Consider the following 22560-nt stretch of genomic DNA (forward strand, 5'->3'; position numbering starts at 1 on the left):
TGGCTTCGAATGGCGTGGGACTGCTGGATCCTTGCCCAGCTCCACTTTTTATTGTTCGGGAAGCTCCCGGGAGGCTGCACGAGCTCACAATCCCACCAGGCAGGAGGGTGCAGTGTCCCCCGCCTCCTCAAACTCCCGCGGCACCTCTGACTTTCTGGTGACGTCACCCAGCCAGGAGGACTGGGCGCCGTCAAGCCTCCCTGAGGGCTGGGTCCTGGCTGCAGGAGCAGAAGGGGAAGTGCCCGCAGCACGGCTGCAGCCAGGGCTTCCACGCGATGCGACCCGGGGACAGCTGCGGGGGCACGGGGCTCAGGGTCCTCCTGTGCTCGCGCACCGCCTGCTCCACCCTGGCCAGCACCGCGCCGTACAGGGGCTCCGAGCCGGGGGCCAGGGACCGGGCCTCCGAGGGGTCCTCGGAGAGGTCGAAGAGCAGAGGGGGGTCGTGGTGGGTGACGCCCGGCCCGGAGCACGGGCACAGGCCATGGCCGTAGCAGGCCCCCGCTCCCTCGGGGTGCAAGCGGGGTGTGACGTAGTGGACCTTCCAGAGCCTTCCGCCTGGATGCAAAGAGGTTTGGGGGAGGGGAGGGCATCAATCAGGGCCGGAGAAGCCAGGTCCCTGCACACCTGGCCAGGTGTCAGCCCTGGGGAATCCTCCGCAACAGCCCACAGGCCAGGAGAGGGAGGCACGGAAGGGGTGGGCAGCGTGGGTCCCGCATGATCGCTGTCAAATCAGTGCGCGCGCCCGTGTGTGCACGCGCGCATGCAATTCTTACCAATGGCATCTTTTTCCGTCTCTTCACATTTTCTCCTTGGCCGAGTCAAGTAAAAAAGAATTAAACTTTACACCTGTTTTTCTGCGGTACCACTTCTGAGGGGGCCCCTGGAACCTTGTGAACTTGTGTCATGGGGGGAAGATTTCTCATCTCACTTCCTGCTGCCCCTCCTGTGGTTCCTATAAACCCAGGCAGGGAGGCAAAGGGCCCTCTGGCCAGGTGCTCAGGGGCTCCCCTGGGGATTAGGATAACAGATACCCTTAGCCTATGCTTATCCTTTCTATTTTTAATTGTTTGCTGTTTCCTTCCTTTTTTTTTTCCTTTTTTTTTTTTTGCTTTTTAGGGTTACCCCTGCGGCATATGGAAGTTCCCAGGCTCAGGGTCAAATCAGAGCTGCAGCTTCAGGCTTATGCCACAGCCACAGCCACTCAGGATCTGAGCCACGTCTGTGACCTGCACCACAGCTCACAGCATCACCAGATCCTTAACCCACTGAATGAGCCCAGGGATCGAACCCATATCCTCACGGATACTAGTCGGAGTCGTTTCCGCTGTGCCACAACTGGAACTCCTTCCTTCTTACTTTTATTTTTAAAATTTATTTTATTGAAATACTGGTGATTTGCAGTGTTGCACACCCGGTATTACTTTTATACCCAGAAGCAAGGAACTTAGGCCAACCGCGTGGTGGGGCAAGGTCTTGCTAGGACCTCAAGGGGTTCAGGTGGATGCACCTGGGACAATAACAGCCAATCAGAGGAAGGCACTTGGACTGGACCCACACATCCCTTTCCCATAAATAGGGCCAGTGTCAGCATCATCCCCCTTGAGATAGCAAGTGAATGTTCTCATCTTGTGAAAAAAGGACTAGCTCCATGAGAGTGTTTCACGTGTCCATGTGGCCAGGCGAAGGGGCACAGGTATGGGGACAGACACTAGTCTACGTATCCCCTGGGAGTTTTTTTTTTTTTTTTTTTTAAAGATGAGACTAACATTGAAAGTAATAGATGTGGAGGTGAGCTGACAGCCCTCTATGGTGTGGGTGGGCCTTACCCAATCAGTTGAAGGACTTTAAAAAAAGAAAAAGACAGAGGCCTCCCAACGTGGAAGGAATTCTGCCTCCAGAGTGCAGCACAGACATTCTGCCTGAGTCTCCAGCCTTTGGAGTCAAAAAGGCAACATCAGCTCCCGCCAGGCTGCCATGAAGATCACAGACTCAACAGTCCCCATAACCTCGTCAGCCAGTACGACTGTCATCCAGCTATCGACGTATCAATTCATCTATCTAATCGTCTACTGATCACCTTTCTATCATCTCTTTCTTACCTACATTTTCACCTGTCTCCCATCTATTACCTTTATCTGTCTATTATCTATCATCTCTGTTTATCTATATCTCCACATATCATCTCTGCATCTCTGTACATCTTTTCATCCGTGTAGCATTTTTCTGTCATGATCAGTCGTCTATCATTTATCTGACCATGAGCTATCTATAGCTTTCCCTCTATATGTATCTAAACAATTATATCTATTCATCTATTATTTGTCTGTGTCTATTTCTCTATTCACCTATCACATCATCTTTTTCATCTACCTGTTGCTATTATTTATTTACTTACCATGACTCTGTCCATCCATCCACCTACCCAACCATCCATCCATGTCCCCGTCCATTTCTGTCCATCCACTCAATCCATCCATCCACTCATCTATGCATGCATGCATCCATCTGTCCTTCTGTCCATCCATCTGTCCATCAATCATCCATCCATCATCCATCCATCCATTCATCTTCCATCCATCATCCATGCATGCATCATCCATGCATCCATCCATCATCCATCCATCTATCCATCAATCCACTCATCTATCCATCCACCCACCCACCCACCCATCCACCCACCCATCCATCCATCCATCCATTCATCTTCCATCCATCATCAATCCATCCATCATCCATCCATCTATCCATCAATCCACTCATCCATCCATCCACCCACCCACCCACCCATCCACCCACCCATCCATCCATCCACCATCCATCCACTCATCCATCCACGCACCCATCCATCCCTCTACCCACCACCCGTCCTCTGGGTTCCGTTTCTCCGGGGAGCTCTGGCCAGTACAAGCCCCCTGTGTCAGGGACGCGGCGTGTACTCACTGTCCTTGTCGTGCCAGCGTGCGGCGTGGAGGTGCTCCCCGCAGTAGTGAAACAGGAACTCGTGGGCCGAGTGCTCGGCCTCTCCCTGCAGCAAGGGCACCAGGCTCCGGCCATCGATCACCCTGAGTGAGTGAAGAGACCACAGGAGGGAATCAGAACCAGGACGCTCAAGCCACATCTTGGACCTGGGACCCTGAACGTGCCAAGGCTGCCAGGTCCCCAGATAACAGCAGAGCAGAGGTCAGCGGTCTCATTGAGGATGCCCACACTGCAGGCAGCACTTCATGCTCAGAACACACACACCGTTGTGGCTCCAAATATCAACACCAGGTCGTCTTAAATTCCAGCCAGACTGCCCGGGCCCCTAGGCGGACCACGAGGGCAGCAGAACCTTTGAAAACCTAACACACCCCAAGATACGTTGTCACATGTGCAAAGCGACAGGACAAAGGAAGCCACCGACGGACCCGTGACTGGATGGGCCTTCCTTACGCCTTATCATTGTATTTATTTCTTTATTTTTCTTTTTAGGGAAAAATAGAGGGAAGTTCCCTGTCTAGCAGTCGAATCGGAGCTGCAGCAGAGACCTACAGCACAGCCACAGCAATGCCAGATCCGAGCCACACGTGCAACCTATGCTGCAGCTTGTGGCAGCACCAGATCCTTAATCCACTGAGCAAGCCCAGGAATCAAACCCACACCCTCATCAATACTAGTCAGGTTCTTAACCCACTGAGCCACAGTGGGAACTCCTAGTTATTACCTTAAATGAAGTAAAATCAAATCTCTATCAAAATATTCACTTTGGGGAGTTCCCGTCCTGGCTCAGTGGTTAACGAATCCGACTGGGAACCATGAGGTTGCGGGTTCGGTCCCTGCCCTTTCTCACTGGGTTAAGGATCCGGTGTTGCTGTGAGCTGTGGTGTAGGTTGCAGACTTGGCTTGGATCCCACATTGCTGTGGCTCTGGCGTAGGCTGGCGGCTGTAGCTCTGATTAGACCCCTAGCCTGGGAACCTCCACAGGCCACAGGAACGGCCCTAGAGATGGCAAAAAGACAAAAAGACCAAAAAAAAAAAAACCCTGCAAACGAGTAGTTTGACCCAGCAGGTCACTTAAGTTCATGTTTTACTGAGTGTGGTCATTTCACACCAGGCAGTCCCCTCCCTTTGAAGATGCTGAGAATTTTCTAAATGCTCTCCCAGTGTTGCAGGTTTTCTCCCCTAAAATAGGGAAGAGGGAGGCAGGGAGATCTCAGGAATTGGGGAGCAGGTGGTCTCATGATACAGGTACCTGTCCTGGGGCACCTGGCCGCCGCCCAGCTGGACCACGGTGGGGAAGACGTCCATCAGGCTGGTGGGCTCCTGGATCACGCGGCCGGCCGGCAGCACCCCGGGCCACCGGAATATCCCAGGGACGCGGATCCCGCCTTCCCAGCCGCCCATGCCTTTGCCACCTGGAAGGCAATGATGTCATTAGGCTCCTCCAGGAGATGGTCCTGTCTGCACACACACCTGGGGGCACCTGTGTGTCTGTACCTAGACACCTGCAGAGAGAAATGCATAGTGGGGAGTTCCTGCTGTGGCTCGGTGGGTTAAGAACCCGACTAGGATCCATGAGGACATGGGCTCCATCCCTGGCCCCGCTCAGTGGGTTAAGGATCCGACGTTGCCGTGAGCTGTGGTGTACGTTGAAGATGTGGCTTGGATCTGGTGTTGCTGTGGCTGTGGTGTAGACCTGCAGCTGCACCCTAGCCTGGGAACTTCCATATGCTGCAGGTGTGGCCCAAAAAGCAAAATAAATGAAAAATAAATAAAGGCACAGTGGGGCAGCCTGGAGGTCCCCAGATCAGTAGCAACCACAGTTCTAGCACCTTGTCACTTCCCCAGCAGCACGTGAGGCCCACCTCTCCACAACCCCATGAAATCGGTCAGTCTTTGTAGCCGCCTCCATAAATGGGGGGTAGGAGGTGTGCCTTCAGAGGCAGAACTAGCTCTGGGATTTCATACGTATGGATGGTGGGCTGCCTTCACTGACGAACTTCCTCTTTATTTCTGGATGGATGGGCGGACAGAGAGATGGGTGGGTGGGTGGGTGATGAATGGATGATGGATGGGTGGATGGACAGATGGATGGATGGACGGATGGGCAGACAGGTGGATGGATGATGGCTGCATGATGGATGGATGGATGGGTGGGTGGATGGATGGATGGATGGATGGGTGGATGGATGGATGCATGATGGATGGGTGGATGAACAGATGGATGGATGGGTGGATGGACATATGGGCGGACAAGTGGATGGACAGATGGATGGATGGATGGGTGGACAGACGGATGGATGGATGGATGGATGAAGGTAAATGGATGGGTGGATGGATAGATGGGTGGATGGATGGACAGGTGGATGGACAGATGAATGGATGGATGGATAGATGGATGGGTGGATGGACGGATGGACAGATGGATGAGCAGATGGGAGGATGGACAAGTGGATGGACAGATGGATGGATGGATGGGTGGACAGACGGATGGATGGATGGATGGATGAATAGGTAAATGGATGGGTGGATGGATAGATGGGTGGATGGATGGATGATGGATGCATGATGGATGGACAGTGGATGGGTGGATGGATGAACGGATGGACAGATGGATGGACAGATGAATGGATGGATGGATAGATGGATGGATAGATGGATGGGTGGATGGATGGGTGGATGGATGGATGGACAGACGGATGAGCAGATGGGAGGATGGACAAGTGGATGGACAGATGGATGGGAACCTGCCTTATCCTCTCCAAGCCCTTCATCCTTCCTTCCACCTGTTTCCTTACTGCCCTCAGCTAGCTCTTCTTATTTCTAAGATGACCTTCTCAGCGACCTCTGGCAAAGCCTTGGGACCCAGACTGGCTCCTGAACAAACTCGAATAATGATCAAGCATAAGGCAACATGCTGTTATTCCCTACGAAGTTGGCACCTGGTAATGAAACAACTGTAAATTGCAATGGGAGAATTTTAAACAGAGAGAGACTGTTCAGAATCTCACTCAAGAAATGCTTCTTTCCTGGAGGTAGCATTTTAACGCTCTCGCATTCATCTCCTAGGGCTGCATAACCGTTATTGCAGCCTCAGCAGCTGACAACAACCCCCTAGTTATTAGGTGTTTGCTGTGTAGGTGGCAAGTTTGGCATGGCTTGGCAGGGTGGTCCCTTGTGGGTTAGAGAGTCTGAGATCAACATGTTTGCAGAGTGTAGGTTTGTAGGATATGAGTGTTGAGAACAATGCAATTCGACTGTAAATGGACACATGTCATATTGGTGTTGCATACGACGGATGGGCAGACGGATCACGCCCAAGTTTATCCAGTTGTTGGAAAAATCCAGGTCACAGTGGTTGTATGACTGAGGCCCCTGTGACATCTTTGGGATGTGTATGGTGGATGGGCGGAAAGATTCATGTGTCCAAGTTTATGCAGTTGCTGGAAAAATCCGGGTCACGGTGGTTGTAGGACCGAGGTGCCCGTGACATCTTGGGGTTGTGCATGGCCGATGGGAGGAAAGATTCAGGTCCAAATTTGTTCAGTTGTTGGAAAAATCCAGGTCACGGTGGTTTTTGGCCTGAGGTCACCGTTTTCTTGCTGACAGGGTCACCCTCTGCATTTCTTCTCACATACAGCGGCCCCTCCAGCCTCAAAGCATCAACAGGTGGTTGAGTTCGTCTCATGTTTCAAATAGATCTGATTTCTCCTTTTCCATCAGCTGGAGAAAGCTCTCTGCGTTCAAGACTTTGTGGGATTGGATCAGGCCCACCCAGCAAATCTCTTGCCTTCCTAGAAGTCACCTGTGACTTCTCTGTTGGACCTGCGATCACGGCAGCGACAGCTCATCAGAGTCACAGAGGCCACAAGAAAGGAAGGAGCATTTTTCTAGGGCCATTTTTACAACCTCGCCAACCATAAGCACATACATGTGTGTGTCCCCAAATGAAAAAGATCATTTGGTGGTTTTCTCGTTTTTCCCAGTTGTTCTGTCCACAAAGTCACCATAGCTGCTGAATTAGTGAAAACAGAACTTTGACTCTTAGGAGAAAGTTGGGGTTAGGGTCCTGGGAGCCTCTGGTCACTGTATTTTCATCAGTCCGTCAGTACATAACCCTGTTGTGTCGCTTCTGTTTCAAGACACCTGATTAAATAGATATTGTTGACATTCACATTGAGTTTATCCGATACATGCATTTTCTCCATTAGGCACATGGCAGCCTTCTTGTGCTTAGAAGCGGTAGACAGCACTTTCACACCGTGCGTGGGGGCATTTCAAACGGCAAAAGCATCAACCAAAAAACACATGGATGCAAAAACATGGCACTCAGTAGGGTATGAAATGGACACAGCTTTATCGTCTGGGAGCTGGGATGAGACTTATAATAATAAGTTTAAATGGAATATAAGCTATAAAAATATTGAATCACTATGCTGTATACCTGAAACTCACAATATTGTAAATCAACTACACTTAAAAAAAAGAAACTCCCCCCCCCTTTTTTTTGGCCACACCTGTGGCCTGTGAAAGTTCCCAGGCCACGGATGGAACCTGAGCCATAGCAGTGGCCACACTGGATCCTCAACCACTAGGCCACCGGAAACTCTAAGAAATTCCCTTTGAATACGCTATAAGGATTATTATACAACACAGGAAAAGTAACCAATGTTTTATAATAACTTCCAATAGAGTATCTATGAAAATACTTAATTTTTTTTTTTTAATGGCCACACCTGCGGCATATGGAAGTTTCCAGGCTAGGGGTTGAATCGGAGCTACAGCTGCCGGCCTACACCACAGCCACAGCAACACGGGATCCTTAACCCTCTGAGTGAGACCAGGGATCAAACTTGCATCTTCATGGAGACCATGCTGGTGGATGGCCTCTCACTGCTCACGTTTCTGTCCTTGAAACCCAACGGCCTTACCTCTGTATATCCCATTCCATCCGCCCAGCTGGACGTGCCCATCTATTGCCTCCAGGTGTCCCCCGTGATCAGAGGTGAAGTACGTGAGCGTCGTGTTTTTCAACCCATGTTCTTCGATGGCGTTAAGAATGTCCCCTTTACAGAACAATGAAATGTGTCAGGGCAGCGTCAATAAAACGGCATCTGCGAATTCAACACAACCCCACTTTCTGAATATACATCACTGCTTGCCAATTAAGAAAAAGGAGCCACAGGGAGTTCCCAGGGTGGCTCAGTGGTCACAAACCCGACTAGTAACGGTGAGGATGCAGGTTCGATCCCTGGCCTCGCTCAGTGGGTTAAGGATCCGGTGTTGCCGTGAGCTGTGGTGTAGGCTGCAGACGTGGCTCGGATCCTGTGTTGCTGTGGCTGCGGCGTAAGCCTGAAGCTGCAGCTCCGATTCGACCCCCAGCCTGGGAACTTCCATATGTGGCAGGTGTGGCTCCCCCCCACAAAAAAAAAAAAAAAAGAAAAAAAAAAAGAAAAAAGGAACCACAGTCACCAGGAGACCATCAGTATCCATGTAAGCGCCCCGTGGGATGGTAGAGCTATGCTTTCTAACCCTGCAGGATTCTGAATCTTGCTTGCAAAGCCGTCACCGATATAGAAAATAGAAGAAACACGTCAAGCCCGTAGGTCACCCATGGAATGTTTCCAAACGCTCTGTTTGCACGTGTACACATGTCAAAAAAAAAAAAAAAGGCGTGTATGCAGAGTTCCCTGGTGGCCTGCCAGTTGGGGATCTGGCGTTGTCACTGCTGTGGCCGGCGTTCAATCGTTGCCTGGGAACTTCTGCATGCCACAGGTGAGGCCAAGAAAAAAAGAAAAAAAAAAAGTGTGTGCAAGGGGAAATGGTGAGAAAGAAGGATGTGGCAAGTGCCTGTCTACATAGCAGGAAGCCAGAGCCCTGAGCATCAGTGTGTGTTGGCCAAAGGGAGTCAAGACACAGCAGGTGCAGGCAGCTGTCTGTAAACCAAGCAGTCACGTTCCCGCCTGGGGACCCCATGGACGTGAAAAAAACAGAAAGTAAAGATTTTCCACACACACACCCCCGGGGGGGCGTGGGCAGCAGTGAAAATGAAGTATTTTGCAAACATTGTATCATCCACCTTCCTATTTGGAGGGGTGTTGGCCGCTTCCCCTGGCCCGACGTCACACCCTGCAGGTCCCAGCACGTGCTATGATAAATTGCAAGGATTTCCACGTCCACGTTTTAAGGGTCACCTCCTCAGAGAAGCTGGTTTCCTGCAGGCTTTCTCGAAGCCACGGAAGAAAAGTGACTTTAGGCCATTGCTCTGAACAATAGCAGTAATGGTCTACTTTGGGGGATGGCTCAGGATGGCTTTTGTTATTTTTAAAAATTTGGGGGGCTTGTCCATGGCATGCGGAAGTTCCCGGGCCAGGGATCAAACCCAAGCCACCGCAGTGACCGGAGCCACTAGCGTCACACACAACGCTGGATCTTTAACCTGCTGCTCCACAGGGGAACTCCTCGTGGTGTGGCTTTAAATCCCAGAGTTTAGAAGGACGAGTTTATGTAAAAGTAGCCTAAAAAATTGGAAAGGCAAGGGGGTGGTTAAAAAAAATGAAATCATAGCCGTGCAGCAGCATGGATGGACCTAGAGATTCTCAGAGGAAGTGAAGCGAGTCAGCCAGAGAAAGTCAAGTATCACATGAGACCACTTTTAGGTGGCATCTAACAGACGACACAAATGACCTTAAAGAACAGAGAAAGACTCCCAGAGAGAACAGACCTGCGGCTGCCAAGGGGGAGGGATGCGTTGGGAGGTGGGGATTAGCAGGGGCGAAGGGTTATATAGAGAATGGATGTAAACCCGCTCCTGCTGGAAAGCACGGGGAACGCTATTCAATATCCTGTGATAAACCATCACAGAAAAGAATGGGAAAAAGGGAGTTCCCATCGTGGCTCAGTAGTTAGCAAATCCGACTAGGAACCATGAGGTTGCGGGTTCGATCCCTGAGCTTGCTCAGTGGGTGAAGGATCCGGCGTTGCCATGAGCTGTGGTGTAGGTTGCAGATGCGGCTCGGGTCCCGTGTTGCTGTGGTTTGTGGTGCAGGCTGGTGGCTGGAGTTCCAATTCGACTCCCAGCCTGGGAATTTCCATAGGTCGCAGGTGCAGCCCTAAAAATAAGTAAGTAAATAAATCAATAAAATAAAATAAAATGGGAAAGCCAGAAGGAGCACACGAAGGATATGGAAGACCCTTCTTCTTCTCTGTCTTTCATTCTGGTTCCTGGCGAGACAGCCAACCTGCTGTCACGCTGTCGAGGTGAGGTCAGGACGGGCCGCGGCGCGGCTGAGCTTCCACTTACCCACAAGGCCGTCCATCTCCTCCACGTTGTCGCCATAGAGGCCGTGCTGACTTTTCCCCTGGAACTCTTTGGTGGTCATGAGGGGCACGTGGACGTGGAGCAGGGAAACAAAGAGCAGGAATGGACCAGGCTTATGTCTGCAAGAAGAAGGAAGAGCAGCTTTCACGTGTCGGAGCATCGCCTGTGGGCCGTGACCTCGCAGCAGAGGCTCCGGTGTTGGAAACCCGTCCGCCCGCGAATGAGGAATCCTCCTTCTTCTTCCTCTTCCTCCTGCCTCTCCTCCTTCTCCTCTTTTGGGGGCGCCCATGAAATGCAGACGTTCTGGGGACAGGGATCGAAGCCAAGCCACAGCAGTGGCCACACCTGAGCCTTAACCTGCGGCAGCACCAGGGAACGCCCAAGGTGGGCGTTCCTCAAACGCATCTGCTTGACGCAACCCCGCGGATGACAACGAGGCTCAGACGCTCGGAGAGCTCCGCTCCCGCTTCCGACGGGATCGTGTCATTACCGCTGGATGAAGGACAGCGCTTCCCCGCTCAGAAGCCGGGCCGTGCTTTCCAAAGCCATGGGCTGCTCCACCACGTCGTGGTTCCTCATGAGGATGCAGTTCCAGCGGCGGACGAACCCCAGGCTGGCGAACCAGGAGCCGAAGAACAGCAGGACCAGGCTGGCCGCACCCCAGACGAATTTCCAGGGAACGGAGATGAGCCCGAGGGTCTTGCCGGCCGCCACCGTGAGCACCCCCAGCGCCATCATCTGCGTGGAGAGCCAAAGCCGCCCCCCCAGGGCCACGGCCACTTGCGGGGGCCAGCCTGGGTGACATTCGCTGACCAGCGTGAACGGCATGCCATAGAAGTAGTCGAACCCGTGGTTCAGGGGGTGGTGGCAGTGGTCAGTGCGGGATTCACAGTTGACGCCCTGGTGCCATTTTCCTGAAGAGGAAAGCAAGACACTTAAAAAAAAACCAAAATAAAACAGGAGTTCCCGTCATGGCTCAGTGCTTAATGAATCTGACGAGGAATCATGAGGTTGCAGGTTCGATCCCGGGCCTTGCTTAGTGGGTTAAGGATCCGGCGGTGCCATGAGCTTTGGTGTAGGTTGCAGACGCGGCTCGGATCTGGCGTGGCTGTGGCTGTGGCATAGGCTGGCGGGTACAGCTCCGATTTGATCCCTAGCCCGGGAACCTCCATATGCCATGGGAGTGGCCCTAGAAAAGGCAAAAAGACAAAAAAAAAAAAAATTAATGAAATAAATACATAAATAAATAAATAAACAAAACAAAAAAAGACTTGCAGTTTCCAAGGGGGAATGGGGGGTGGGATGGACAGGGAGTTTGGGGTTCCTAGATGCAAAGCCGTATATACAGAATGGATAAACTAGTGTATATAAAACCACCTTGATATGACAAACTCCTCAAGCCTCCCCTCTAATTCGAAAAGATCCGTGCACCCCAATGTCCACAGCAGCACGATGTCCAATAGCCCAGACATGGAAGCCACCGAAATGTCCATCAACAGGAGAAGGGGTAAAGACGTGGTCCATATTCACAATGGAGTACTACTCAGCCATAAAAAAGAATGGAATCGTGCCATTTGCAGCAACATGGATGCCACTAGAGATTCTCACAGTAAGTCAAGTCAGTCAGAAAGAGAAAGACAAATATATGATATCACTTTCATGTGGAATCTAAAATATGGCACAAAGGATCCTATCTACGCAATAAAAAAGATTCAGACCTGGAGGACAGACGTGTGGTTGCCAAGAGGGAGGGGGAGGCAGTGGGCTAGACGGGGAGGTTGGGGTTCGTAGATGCCAACTAGGACATTGAGAATGGAGAAGCCGTGAGGTCCTGCTGTGCAGCACAGGGACCTCTGTCCAGTCTCCTGGGATAGACCCGGATGGAAGAGAATATGAGAAAGGGAACGGATATCTACATATGCCTGGGTCCCTTTGCTGGACAGCAGACATGGACACAACCCTGTACGTCAACTATAATAAAAATACAAATTTTAAAAATACCCTTAAGGGACTCTATCTGATAGGAATCACCTTCTGAGAATAATTTGGATGTTCCGATGAAAAGGCAACATTTGAAAGAGAAAAGGAATAATAGAAATTTGAAAAAGAAACACAGCCAACGGGTTGACGATACTGCCGTGTAAAGGCACCCTTTATGCTTCGTGAATTAACGAATCCACATAAGGATATTGACTTGGGGATTAAAGGTATTGGAGCTTTACCGGAGCCTCTGGCATTAAGAGATTGCAACCCTAGACCATTCTACTATTAAATAATTTTACAAAATGTAATAGTTTTTTTTTTTTTTCTGTCTTTTCTAGGGCCGCACCCTCGGCGTATGGAGGTTCCCAGCTATGGGTCGAATCGGAGCTCTAGCCACAGCAACACCAGATTCGAGCCACGTCTGCGACCTACACCCCAGCTCACGGCAACGCCGGATCCTTGCCAAAGGGAGGCCAGGGATCAAACCCGCAACCTCATGGTTCCTAGTCGGATTCGTTAACCACTGCGCCACGAACGGGAACTCTGATTTTGTTTTTTAACCTAAAAAAAAAGTAGGAGTTCCCATCGTGGCTCAGTGGTTAACGAATCCGACTAGGAACCATGAGGTCGTGGGTTCAACCCCTGGCCTTGCTCAATGGGTTAAGGATCTGGCGTTGCCATGAGCTGTGGTATAGGTCGCAGACACAGGTCAAACCCCGAGTTGCTGTTGCTCTGGTCGCTGCTGTGGCGCAGGTTCAATCCCTGGCCCAGGAACTTCCACGTGCCACACCCACGGGGAAAAGAAAAAAACTTGATAAGGGAAGTTGGCTCTTCAACAACCCAGGACAGAGCAGAAGTAGCAGGCTTCCTCCACTAACTGCTGCACAAAACCCCCTCAGAGGTATTTTTTTCTGAAGGCAATAACTTTGACTGCCCTAGAGGGAGCACAGGAGAAAAACCGTGTCTCACATTCCCAAGAAGATCCAAGCATTGCGTCGTCTGTTCACGTTCTGTTAATTCCTTGTGCCGCAAACCCTCAGCCAGCTCACCTGCCTGCTGCAGAACAGCCCAGAACAGGCTCTGACCTGCGATTTGCCCCAAATGCCAAGTGGAGAAGTGAAACCAGGTCCCCCTCCCCCACTCACCAACCGTCTCCAGAACCTGTAGGAACCTGTGCCTGTTCCAAACCCAGGGATCTATGTACCTTTCCTGTTTAAGGAAACAAAAACACTGGGGTGGGGTGAGGATTGTGGAGAAGAAAATGCAATGGAAGGACCTCCCACCTGCAAAGTTTTCTGCCCTTTGATTTTTTTTTTCTTTCTTTTTTTTTTAAGGGCTGCACCTGCGGCATATGGAGGTTCCCGGGCTGGGGGCGAATGAGAGCTGCAGCTGCCGGTCTACACCACAGCCACAGCAACTGGGAATCCAAGCCACATCTTCAACTCACACCACAGCTCACGGCAATGTGGGATCCTTAACCCACTGAGTGGGGCCATGGATAAACCCTCATCCTCATGGAGACTACGTGTGGGGTCCTTAACCTGCTGAGCCACAACGGGAACTCTCTGTTTGATTTATTTTTTTTTTTTTTGGCCTCAGGGTTTTCAGAGGGGGTGTGGCCATTGAGGGAAAGATAACCTGGGAAATTTGGGGCCAATCCCAAGAGGACATTGATTTGTCCAGAGAACGAAAGAACCTAATGGACCAGAGTTTGAACAAAAATGACTCTTCAGGAGTTCCCCTGGTGGCTCAGCGGGTTCGATTCCTGACCTCCTTCAGTGGGTTAAGGTGCCAGGTTGCCACAAGCTGCAGTGTAGGTTGCAGGTGTGACTCACATCTGGCGTTGCTATGACTGCTGTAGGCCAGCAGCTGTAGCTTGGATTCAACGCCTAGCCTGGGAACTTCCATATGCTGCAGGTGTGGCCCTAAAAAGAAATAAAAATTTTAAAAATTAAAAAAAAAAAACGAACACCAAATGAGTCTTCAAGGACAAGTTGCCAACCAAGAGCAATCAGGGGGATCAGGTGCCAGATTTGGGTTCTTTTTTTTTTTTTTTTTTTTTTAGGGTGGCACCCAAGGCATATGGAGGCTCCCAGGCTAGGGGTGGAATTGGAGCTGCAGCTGCCAGCCTACACCACAGCCACAGCAATGCCAGATCCGAGCAGCATCTGCAGCCTACACCACAGCTCATGGTAACACCAGATCCTTAAACCCACTGGGCGAGGCCAGGGATCACACCCACAACCTCGTGGTTCCTAGTTGGATTTGTTTCCACTCCGCCAGGGCGGGAACTCCAAATTGGGGTCTGACACAGAAACCCCCCCCTCCCCCCGCGCGCCCCACAGGAACTGTCAGGTGCTTCTGATCCCCAAACTTCCCCATCACAGAAGGACTGGGTGTCACCATCTGCGCACCGATGAGGCCCGTGGCGTAGCCTTGCCGCTGCAGGATCCTGGCAAAGGTGGTCTCATTCTGGGGGAGTCCGCCTGAGCCCCCATTCCACCGCAGGACGCGGTACCCGTGGGTGGCATCCATGCCTGGGGAGCGGAGGAGAGAGGCAGCTGTGGTTTCCCGAGAGGTTCGCCCCCCGGGACCCTGCCCCCCTGCCCGAGCACGCTCTGCCGTGCCTGCAGTGGGTCTGGGTTGTCACAAGTTGGGGAGACTACTGTCCAGCGGGAGGAAACCCCCCAACAGGGCACAGGCGGGCCCGACGCAGCGCCTTTCCACCGACCTGATCTGAGCGCGTGTCTGCCCGTGAGGAAGGCGGCCCGGCTGGGGGTGCAGACGGGGGCGGCCGCCAGGTGCTGGGTGAGCCTCACGCCTTCCTCCGCAAGCCGGTCGATATTCGGCGTCCTGAGCAAGGCGCACAGACGTCACGGTGACACACAGTGACACAGAAGTCACGGTTGGGGGCGGGGGGGGGCGCGTGGCTCACGGGGCCGTGTGAGCCGACGCGTGCGCTTAGGCGCGTCCCCGCGCTGAAAGGCGCTGGGACAGACTGCGTCCCTATTATTTTTAGGGACTTTTCTAGGCTTTATAGTTACTTGAGTTGTGTCCCCTGTGGGGCCGCTGGACGCACCCCCCCCCAAAAGCTTGGTTCAGAGGGGGCGGCTGATGATCCATCACACACACGCACACACGCGCACGCACACACACGGTCACACACACACATACCCCCCAAAAGGCTTTTGAGAGACTTCCTGGTCACCCAAGGAGGCTGCTTTCCGGGGAGAGCACCACGGGCTCCCACAAGGTGAGATGGCGAGAGAGCTGGACAGGAGAGCGGCCTGGGGTTTCCCTGGGGTGCGGGCGCAGGGCCAGGGTGAGGGGTCCCGCCCAGCAGGGGCTGCTGTGCTTTGAATTTCCCACGAGCCCCAGAGGAAGGAGCAGCAGGCTTTCTTATCAGCTCGTCCAAAGGGACCACCCAGGGACAAGGCAGCGAAGTTAGGTCCCAAGGCCGGCAGCAGTGAGACGCCAAGAAGCCGAGGGGGTAGTCTCCCTTCCAACCAGGAGCCCCAACATCATTGGGCTCCCACCCGCAAGAAAGGCCACCCAGTGACTCCCACGGGGCAGTAGGTCTCCCCAACTTCCGAGGTGGGTTTTTAGCGTCAAAAGCTTCAGAGTTGAATTAGGTCCCATTGGCCTAATTTTTTTTTAACTTTTTTTTTTTTTTTTCTTTTTTGCGTTTTAGGGCCTCACCTGTGGCATATGCAAGTTCCCAGGCTAGGGGTCAAATGGGAGCTACAGCTGCCAGTCTACACCACAGCCACAGCCACCTGGAACGGAACAGCGTCTGTGACCTAAGCCGCAGCGTGTGGCAACGCTGGACCCTTCACCCACTGTGAGAGACCAGGGATCGAACTCGCAACCTCGTGGTTACCAATCGGATTCGTTAACCACGGAGCCAGGACGGGGGAACCACTTGTCAGGTTCTTAACACACACAAACCCGCGTGAGCGCACACACACCCCACCCGCAGCCCCAGCCCAGGGTACCTCAGTGTGTCGTTCCCATAGCAACCGAGATCCCCAATGCCCAGATCATCCGCCATGATCAGCAGAATATTTGGTTTAAAGGCGGGACCTGCTTTGGATGCGCAAGTCGGCAGAAGCAAACACACAGTGAGTAGACCGGGCAACGACTCCCTGGAGAGAAAAACAAAAAGGGGGAGGGGGTCCTCATTTGGGATGAAAAGTCGGCCTTTCAAGCCGGATTTTGGGATTAGCCTCTCTCCCGCTCTGGGTCTCTTTGTCCCAAGGGCTGGCGTAAGAACGCGCGCCGCAGAAAACTTGGAACGGCCAGTTTTGTGTTTTGAAAGTCACAGTCGGCCAAAATTCGGAATGAAGCCACTTGAGTTAAGCCCTCACTGAAGGACGGGCTGCGACAGGCAGGCAGTGCCCGTTTTTCCGGGTGTCCTGAACGCGCCTTCCGCCCCCGGAGCCCCGGCGCCGCCACGGGGGAGGCGGGCCCGGGTCGGAGCAGAGGGGGGCCTACATTTTTAAAGGATACGCGTGGGAGGACAAGGACCCTAGACAGGACGCGGCGAGGGCACAGCTGTTTGGACCAAACGGTCACAGCTCGGATTTGAAAGGCCCGTGACTCGCGAGGGCTGGGGCCCCGCGCCGGTGCGTCACGGAGGTTTGGGGCGGCCCGGGGGTGGACCCCTGGCTCTCCCAGTCCCGTCACCTGGAGGGACGCGGGCCCGAGGCGCTCCGATCCCGGTTTCCGGGCTGGAAGCTCCAGGGGGTACCAGGGCCGCCAGCAGGGCTGCCCCGTGCGCCCGCAGTCCGGAGACTGGGGTAGGGAGTGGTCTCCTGCGCTCCTGGGATAGGGTCCCGGACTGGGGTGGGGACAGGTCGTGGCCGAAGAGCGGGAGGTGGCTCGGCGGAGCTGGGGGCGAGGGTGGCGTGTGCACAGGACAGGACAGGGCTTATCTTAGTTTTGCCGGGAAGCGAGGGTTTCCAGGCTGCAGGCCGCGCTCGGGCTGGAGGGCCGGGGGCGGGGCGGGGCGGGGCGAAAAAGCCTTGGAAGGAGGACGTTGTGGCGTTTCCGGGTGGTAACGAGGAGGCGGCCACGTGGGTTCGGACAGGGCGCGTCTTAGTGCGTGGGGGAGGGGACACGGCCGCCCCCGGGACTCGGGGACGGGGAGGTTGCACGGGAAGTGCTTGGAGAGCCGGGGAGGGGCTCGGCCGCGCTCTGCCGGGGCGTGGCCTGCCAGGTCCCCTTCCTCCTCGCGGCCCTTCCCCCTCCTCCATAGGCCGTGTTCCCTTTCTCTCTACTCCTCGCTTCCCCCAGCCCCCTGTTTCGTTGGGGGAGTACTAACCCACCCAGAGCTTTCGCCCCGAGTGTGTCCAGGGCAGAGACCCGACCTCCAGCAGCGGTTTGGTGACACCAAGGCGCACGCACAGCCGGGCCTTCCCGGGGGCCCACGCTCGCTCTGGAGCTCCTCCCCCCAACTCCGCTCCCCCAGTCCCCTGATCGAGTGGGGACCGTGTCCCAGGGTCCCGCGAACCTCGCGGCGGGCGCAGCGCGTCTCCTTGGAGCGGTGGGTCCCATGGCTGAGCGCGGCCCGGAGCGCCGGACCTTGCCCCGAGAGCCCTGTGTCCCGGACCCGCCCAGGGACTTGCGCGGCGATCGGGGGTGTGGAGGGACCTCCCTCTCTGATCCGCTTAAACTCCTGGGGCCTCCGGGGAACGGATCTGGCGCACAGGTTTCTCCGGGCGGGCACTTGCCGGCGGGCACTCCCAGGAGAGTGGGGCCCAGGAGGGGCTGATTAATCCCGCTTGGCCCGGGCGCGTAAACTCCCTCTCTTCACCCCTCGCCGCGCCGCGCCCCGCCCCGGGGCAGCTCCCTCTCTCCGTCTCACGGAGGAAGCGTTTTCGGACCTGCTTCCTGCAAACTGGCAACCGGGAAAAGAATTCAGATTCTAGAGGGTCCAGGATGCCAGGCTTCTCATCTGTGGTTCAAGAGAGGGGCGTTTAAAAATGAGCTAGCCTAGTTGGACCCTTACTAGGGGGTCTGGGGGGGGGGGCGCCCTGCCTGGCGTGCTCGGGTCCCCTTAGCAGCTCACCCGTTCTTTTTTTTGACTTTTCTCATTTCTGCAGTTCTACCACATGGTCACGTGAAATCTGTGCTGACCAAAAGCCTAGGGCAGAGGAGAGGGGACTGCTGCGCGGCCTTAAGACTAACCCCGAGGCCGAGGCGTTCCCATTGCGGCTCAGCGGTAATGAACCAGACTAGTTCCACGCGGAAGCGGGTTGGATGCCTGGCCTCGCTCAGTGGGTTAAGGATTTGGCGTTGCCGTGGCTGTGGTTCAGGCCAGCAGCACCCCTAGCTTGGGAACCTCCGTATGCCAAGGGTGTGGCCCTAAGACGACACACACACACACCCCCTAATCCTTCGAGTGTTGAAAACCCAGAGCCCTGAACCCCTCCACCCAAATTCACTGCGTTTGGAATCTCTAGCAGGAGGGCTGGAGATTCTTTTGGAGCAAAGACCTTTGCTTTTTTTCTTGGCAAGTTCAAGTGGTTTATTTTTTTTGCGGTGATGCATTTAGCAGCATTCGTGCTTGGGCATCTGTATCGCTTCTCTCTTTGTCCTGGGTTATGGATTCTTTGAGAGGAACCTTTCCAGTGCAGGACCTTACAGCCCGGGGTTCTGAACTTAAGCAGATACTGAACAGCTAGAGAGCTTTGAGGCTTGGAGGGAGGGCAGGAAGCTGGTGTCCACATGAAGGCTGGTGAGGAGTCCCCGATGTGGCTCAGCGTGTTAAGAACCTGGCATAGTGTCTGTGAGGATGTGGGTTCGATCCCTGGCCTCGCTTAGTGGGTTAAGGATCTGGCGTTGCTGCGAGCTCTGGGGTAGGTCATAGATGCAGCTCAGATCTGGCGTGGCTGTGGCTGGGGTGTAGACCTGCAGCTGCTGCTCCAGGAGGTTCAGCCCCTGGCCTGGGAACTTCCATATGCTGCAGGTGAAGCTCTAAAAAGAAAACAAACAAGAAAAAAAAGTGGGGTCCAGATTTGATCTTTGAAGAAATTCTGCACTGGAAGGAAGAAAACAAATAAGAAAAAAAGAGTTGGGTCCAGATTTGATCTTTGAAGACATTCAGCCTTGGAAGGAAGGGAGATTTCCCCAAACGTGCCAAACAGGAGGCTGGCGGACACTCAGACAAAGCCTGCAAACAAAACTCATGCCCGCATGAGCCTTTAGGAAGAGGGATGGGGCCAGGGAGCCAGTGGCTCCAGAAGTACTATTTGGGGGAATTTGTGTAAGCAGGTAAGAATGAAGCAGACAGGGGTTTTTGGACAGACGAGAGCCATTTCTGGTCCAAGCCTGGTCCCCATGCTTGTTCTTCAACAGGTCTCAGTAATTAGCGACCTTAAGGAGCCAAAGAACAAATTTCTCAGGCGAAAGAATAAGAGCAAAAGTAAGAAATCAGTGGGAAGGGCTCCTCGGTGTTTCTTTGGTCAAGATCAGCCCCAAGCCCTTTCTTGGGCTGTTGTGCAGCATTTAACGACCCCCCTGCCCCGCCCCAGGTGCTCAACCACCAAATCAGCTGGAATCTAAAGGTGACAGTGGTGACCCTTTCTGACCCTTGTGATTCAGCCCACTAAAGCTTGGACTCCATGGACCTTGGCCCCAATTCTACGCTGAATTCTCCTCGGCTCAGGCCCCCTCATGAATATGCATGCACCATGTGAGGCCCCCCCCTCATGAATATGCATACACCACCCATGGCCCTTCATGAATATGCATGCACCATGTGAGGGGGGCCCCCTCCTCATGAATATGCATACACCACCCATGGCCCTTCAGGAATATGTATGTACCCTTAGCTCTAAACTTACCCAGTTTTTCTGTTGGGGAGGCCCTGCTTTAGGGAAGGTTCCCTGGTGTTCTTTGTACTTGTGAGAAGTCATACACCCTAATCTCGTGATTTTGGCTTGGTCATGTCTCCAGGCAACCACGAAAAAGAGTTTTCTGCAGTACGAGTCCTGTGGCTCTGAGTTCACTATAGAAGAGTCTAGTGGCTTCACAGTATCAGTGACCGGTGTGGATGGGGCTGCACAGGGAGGTGACAGAGCACAGCTCATGCTGAATGCCTCAGGGGTGACAGCTGGCCGAAAACTCTGGTTTGGTGTTGGGTAAACCATGGGTGTGGGGTAAGAGCTGGGGTCCCCAGGGGGTGGAGGGGGAGGGATGCACGCCTGGTCACCAAGTCTTTCTTTACCCCCAAGGGGAACTGACTTGGGGCAGAATTAGCCTGAGGGATTTGGCTGTGGTTGTTGGAGGTAAGCAGCCTCTTCTGCTGGAGGCTGGAATTTCTCCACCATCATCTGTGACGGGATGGGTTTAGGGGAGGGTGCTTGTGGCTGTAAGAACACGGGGTGGCCGTTGTGGCCCCAGGCTTGCAGAGAGGGAGTTTTTTGGATCTGGAGACAGAAAGAACTCTTGGGAGGCAAACCCCTACCCCACCAACAGAAGATGTATTTTGAACTGGACTGTGTCCCCAGAATTCAGACACTGAAGCCCTAAACACAGGACCTCGGATTGTGATGTATTTGGAGACTTTCAAGAGGGGATGGAGGTAATAAATGGGTCCTGATCCCCCAGGATGGGGGTCCTTAGAAGAAGAGGAGGTCAGGACACAGACACACAGAGAGGGACAGCTGTGAGAGGACACAGGGAGGAGACGTCTGTTGACACGCCCAGGAGACATGCCAGCCCTACAGACTCTTGACCACAGATGTCCAGCCTCTGGGACTGGAGACAGTGTCTGATGGTTAAACTGCCAATTGCTGGGAGGTGGAAACTGCCCACACGTCTGAGGATGGATGATGGATGGACGGATGATGGATGGATGGATGGTGAATGGATGGATGATGGATGGATGGATGGATAACAGATGGATGGATGATGGATGGATGGATAATGGACGGATGATGGATGGATAGATGGATGATGGATGGATGATGGATGGATAGATGGATGATGGATGGATGATGGATGGATGGTGAATGGATGGATGGATGGATAATGGATGGATGATGGATGGAGGGATGGATGGATGGATGATGGATGGATGGATGATGGATGGATGGATGGTGGATGGATGGATGGTGGATGGATGGATGGATGGATGGATGGATGGATGATGGATGGATGGATGGTGGATGGATGGATGGATGGATGGATGGATGATGGATGGATGGATGGTGGATGGATGGATGGATGGTGGATGGATGGATGGTGGATGGATGGATGATGGATGGATGGTGAATGGATGGATGGATGGATGGATAATGGATGGATAGATGGATGATGGATGGATGGTGAATGGATGGATGGTGGATGGATGGATGGATGGATGGATGATGGATGGATGGATGATGGATGAGTGGATGGATAGATGGATGATGGATGGATGGATGGATGATGGATGGATGGATGATGGATGGATGGATGATGGATGGATGGATGGTGGATGGATGGATGGATGGATGGATGATGGATGGATGGATGATGGATGAGTGGATGGATAGATGGATGATGGATGGATGGATGGATGATGGATGGATGATGGATGGATGGATGATGGATGGATGGATGATGGATGGATAGATGGATGATGGATGGATGGTGAATGGATGGATGGATGGATAATGGATGGATGGATGGTGGATGGATGGATAGTGGATGGATGGATGATGGATGGATGGATGATGGATGGATGGATGGTGGATGGATGGATGGATGGATGGATGATGGATGGATGGATGGTGGATGGATGGATGGTGGATGGATGGATGGATGATGGATGGATGGTGAATGGATGGATGGATGGATAACAGATGGATGGATGGATGGATGGATGATGGATGGATGATGGATGGATGGGTTCATTACCACTGAGCCATGATGGGAACTCCAGGCAAAGAATACATTTAACCAGAGAAATGAGAAAATGGGTAAACACAGGAAAACCACCAAGCAGGACAAAAGAGTCATTTCTCCCTTCAACAAAGTCAAAGACCTTCGGTTCCTCCTCAGGGCTGAGAGATGACGTTCAGAGCCATGGCCTGGAGCTGTTTGGCAGACACTGAAATCCCCACCAGGTGGAAGACATTAACTGCATGCTGCCCACCTGCATGGAGATCCCGGACCCACTGGAACCAGAAGGTGGGTGACGCTGACTCCTCCCCACCCGCCCATCAGAAGACAGTCCCTGAGCTGATCACATCCCCCACACCCTCTCTTCTGCACGGAACCCTTTTCCT

At 53.3% G+C, this 22560-nt stretch overlaps 1 protein-coding gene and 1 long non-coding RNA gene across 8 annotated transcripts in view; one reads left to right on the forward strand and one right to left on the reverse strand.

Moving 5' to 3' along the window:
* LOC146394444 (arylsulfatase D-like) lies at positions 1–17895 on the reverse strand. 5 transcript variants are annotated; one of them, XM_085007034.1, is made up of 11 exons: positions 17796–17895; positions 16279–16428; positions 15983–16059; positions 15015–15136; positions 14698–14820; positions 10791–11214; positions 10283–10419; positions 7911–8045; positions 4232–4394; positions 2941–3062; positions 1–555 (listed from the first exon to the last, which is right to left on the reverse strand). In XM_085007034.1, the coding sequence occupies exons 5-11, from the start codon at positions 14816–14818 to the stop codon at positions 191–193; spliced, it is 1467 nt and encodes a 488-aa protein (XP_084863160.1). In that variant the 5' UTR covers positions 14819–14820; positions 15015–15136; positions 15983–16059; positions 16279–16428; positions 17796–17895; the 3' UTR covers positions 1–190. The 5 variants fall into 5 exon arrangements, 4 of the variants coding, with proteins under 4 accessions (XP_084863160.1, XP_084863161.1, XP_084863159.1 ...); XM_085007035.1 differs by lacking the exon at positions 17796–17895 and adding an exon at positions 16970–17283; XM_085007033.1 differs by lacking the exon at positions 15983–16059.
* Positions 16950–22560, forward strand: part of LOC146394445 (uncharacterized) — a 23003-nt gene continuing 17392 nt past the window's right edge. Inside the window, exons 1-7 of one of the 3 annotated variants that reach the window (XR_014834943.1) lie at positions 16950–17082; positions 18388–18506; positions 19643–19709; positions 20243–20427; positions 20521–20574; positions 20797–20870; positions 22334–22462. This is a non-coding gene — a long non-coding RNA (uncharacterized LOC146394445). Of the gene's footprint in view, positions 17083–18387; positions 18507–19253; positions 19559–19642; positions 19710–20242; positions 20446–20520; positions 20575–20796; positions 20871–22333; positions 22463–22560 lie in introns of those variants that run through there. The other 2 variants (XR_014834945.1, XR_014834944.1) reach the window with 2 other exon arrangements.

Source organism: Sus scrofa, chromosome X, assembly GCF_054392235.1.
Source record: "Sus scrofa isolate SSC_HxYL_T2T_F1_AM1 chromosome X, Sscrofa_HxYL_maternal_Yorkshire_Landrace_v2.0, whole genome shotgun sequence".
Taxonomy (NCBI): domain Eukaryota; kingdom Metazoa; phylum Chordata; class Mammalia; order Artiodactyla; family Suidae; genus Sus; species Sus scrofa.